We start from the raw sequence: 2,630 nt of genomic DNA on the forward strand, positions 1-2,630 counted from the left end.
CTTTTTCAAGAAAAATTTTAGGTAATTCTTCCATTTAGATATAACTTCCAGTTATCTTTTGGATTTATTTGTAGTGAGGTATTGAGATTAATACAAGTCAATTACCCTATTGATTTGGTTGGTTACTTGAGAAAAGTCTTTCATTTATAATCCCTGTAGCTAAGTTAATATTTATAGATATTCTTGAAAATATATCATTTTCACTCATTTTTATCTTTTCCATCACCATGTCACCATCATTGCAGAAGTGAAAGGAAACATCCATCTTCTCATTCTCTTAACAATGTATGAATGTCAATGGAATAAATGGTCTTTCCATTGGTTAGTTCCCATTCTTAATACAGTACTGTTTTACCTCTTTTCCCCTATACCATTTCTAAGAAAAATGCTAACAAGTATATATGGTCATTTTACTAGAGTAACTATATTTAAATATATGCATGTTTTACATGTATATATGAAATCTTATAAAAGATAACATAATATGCAATAAAATATTTCCAAGTTTACCAGCACATACACACACAGACACTTATTGATCAATGGACATAATTATTATACTATTTGAAGTTGCTTTACTATGAATAAAGGTCACACAAATTTATTGATAGTGACCTCTGCTCCTTTTCAGGCAGTGTATCATCATCCACACAGAAAGAAAAAAGAAATAATCTTAATGGATCGAAGATCGTTTTGTATTATTCTTTATTTCATGGGTACTATGATAAGATAGCCAGTATATTTGTGATGATGAACCTTTCTGATTGGTGCTCTTGCTTTGGGATAACATGATAACCCCTTCCAAGGTAGAATCAGTCATAGCTTCACTAATACAGTTTTTGAGAACTCAGACTCATCTTCATGTCACAATGAGGGAGCAGCTGGGTGGCTCAGTGGATTGAGAACCAGGCTTAGAGATGGGAGGTCCTAGATTCAAATCTTGCCTTAGACACTTCCTAGCTGTGTGATCCTGGTAAGTCACTCAACTCCCATCACCTGGCACTTACCACTCAGTAATGGTTCTATGAGGAAGGTAAGGGTTTTAAAAAAAAGAGTAGGGTCTTCATATCACAATGAGACATAATAAAATTTGGATAGTGATTTTGCATAGCTGTTACCAAAAAAATGACTTTTAATTAACAAAGCTTCTTAAAATTTCAGGTAGATATTGCAAATATCTAAAAAAAAAGACATTTTATAATTTTTAAATTAAATAGAAATATAGAGACAAAAATGATCTAGTTTTTTTTTCTTGAAGAAGTTTATCATTTAGTAATGTATAGAGTCTTACACATATTATCTCACCTAATTTTCAGTTCCAATTGATCTTGTTCAGATGGATTTGAGAAGCATCATTTGCCTTGTCAAACTTCTTGCCTATCCTTGCTATCAAAGTAGAGAAACAAGAGTAAAGAATCAACTCTCTAACTATCATTTCAGATCTTTGATCATATCCTGTGATTAGTCATGCCAGCTGATAATTTCTCTGATATTGAGATATCCACCTTCTTCTTGATTGGCATCCCAGGGCTTGAGCATTTCCATATATGGATTTCAATTCCTATATGTCTCATGTACCTCATCGCCATCCTGGGCAACTGCACCATACTCTTCATTATCAAGACAGAGCCTTCACTCCATGAGCCTATGTACTATTTCCTCTCCATGCTGGCTGTATCTGATCTGGGCCTGTCCCTCTCTTCCCTGCCCACCATGCTAAGGATCTTCCTATTCAATGCCACAGGAATCTCACCCAGTGCCTGTTTTGCCCAAGAGTTCTTCATCCATGGCTTCACTGATATGGAGTCCTCAGTCCTTCTGATCATGTCTTTTGATCGCTTTTTAGCCATCTGGAACCCACTGAGATACAGCTCTATTCTGACTGGAGCCAGAGTCTACAAAATGGGACTAGTTTTTGTAATTAAGAGCATGCTTTTGGTGCTCCCATTTCCCTTCACTCTAAAGAGGCTGACATATTGTAAGAAAAGTCTCCTGTCCCATTCTTATTGCCTACACCAGGATGTCATGAAGTTAGCCTGTTCTGATAACACTGTCAACTTTTTCTATGGGTTCTTTGTTGCTCTTTGTATGATGTCTGACAGTGTATTCATCGCTATATCATACATACTTATCCTAAAGACCGTGATGGGTATTGGTTCCCACAGAGAAAGGCTCAAGGCCCTTAACACCTGTGTGTCCCATATCTGTGCTGTTCTCATCTTTTATGTCCCCATCATCACTTTGGCCTCTATGCATCGCTTTGGTAAGAAGTCGCCCTTGGCATTGATCCTCATTGCAGATGTTTTCCTGTTAGTGCCGCCCCTAATGAACCCTATTGTGTACTGTGTAAAGACCAGGCAGATCCGGGAAAAAGTCCTGGGGAGGTTGGGTCTCAAGCAGAGGTGATTGAGCCAGATTTGGGTTGTTGTTATAAAGGGAGAAGAAGAATATGTCTTTAAATATTAGTGGCCTAGAGGACTCTCTCAATAGCACCAATATTACTATCCTTATTGATACAGTGATCTTGGTTTTCCACTCTAATCCATATGAAAACAATCAAGGAAATCGGAAACTGATAAAAAATTGATCAAATCACTCCAAAATACATACTGAAAACACATTTCATGGAG

General features: G+C 36.6%; 1 protein-coding gene across 1 annotated transcript; it reads left to right on the forward strand.

Annotated features, from left to right (window-relative positions):
* The first annotated feature begins 1,467 nt into the window (after positions 1-1,467).
* Positions 1,468-2,406, forward strand: LOC100618824 (olfactory receptor 51A7-like). Its single transcript, XM_007491111.2, has one exon. It carries the CDS (start codon positions 1,468-1,470, stop codon positions 2,404-2,406), a length of 939 nt encoding a protein of 312 aa, XP_007491173.1.
* The last annotated feature ends 224 nt before the right edge of the window (positions 2,407-2,630 follow it).

The sequence above is a fragment of the Monodelphis domestica genome, chromosome 4 (genome assembly GCF_027887165.1).
Source record: "Monodelphis domestica isolate mMonDom1 chromosome 4, mMonDom1.pri, whole genome shotgun sequence".
Taxonomy (NCBI): Eukaryota; Metazoa; Chordata; class Mammalia; order Didelphimorphia; family Didelphidae; genus Monodelphis; species Monodelphis domestica.

Coding starts and splice junctions, on each gene's coding strand:
- LOC100618824 (XM_007491111.2), top strand. CDS start 1,468: ATGCCAGCTGATAATTTCTCTGATATTGAGATATCCACCTTCTTCTTG.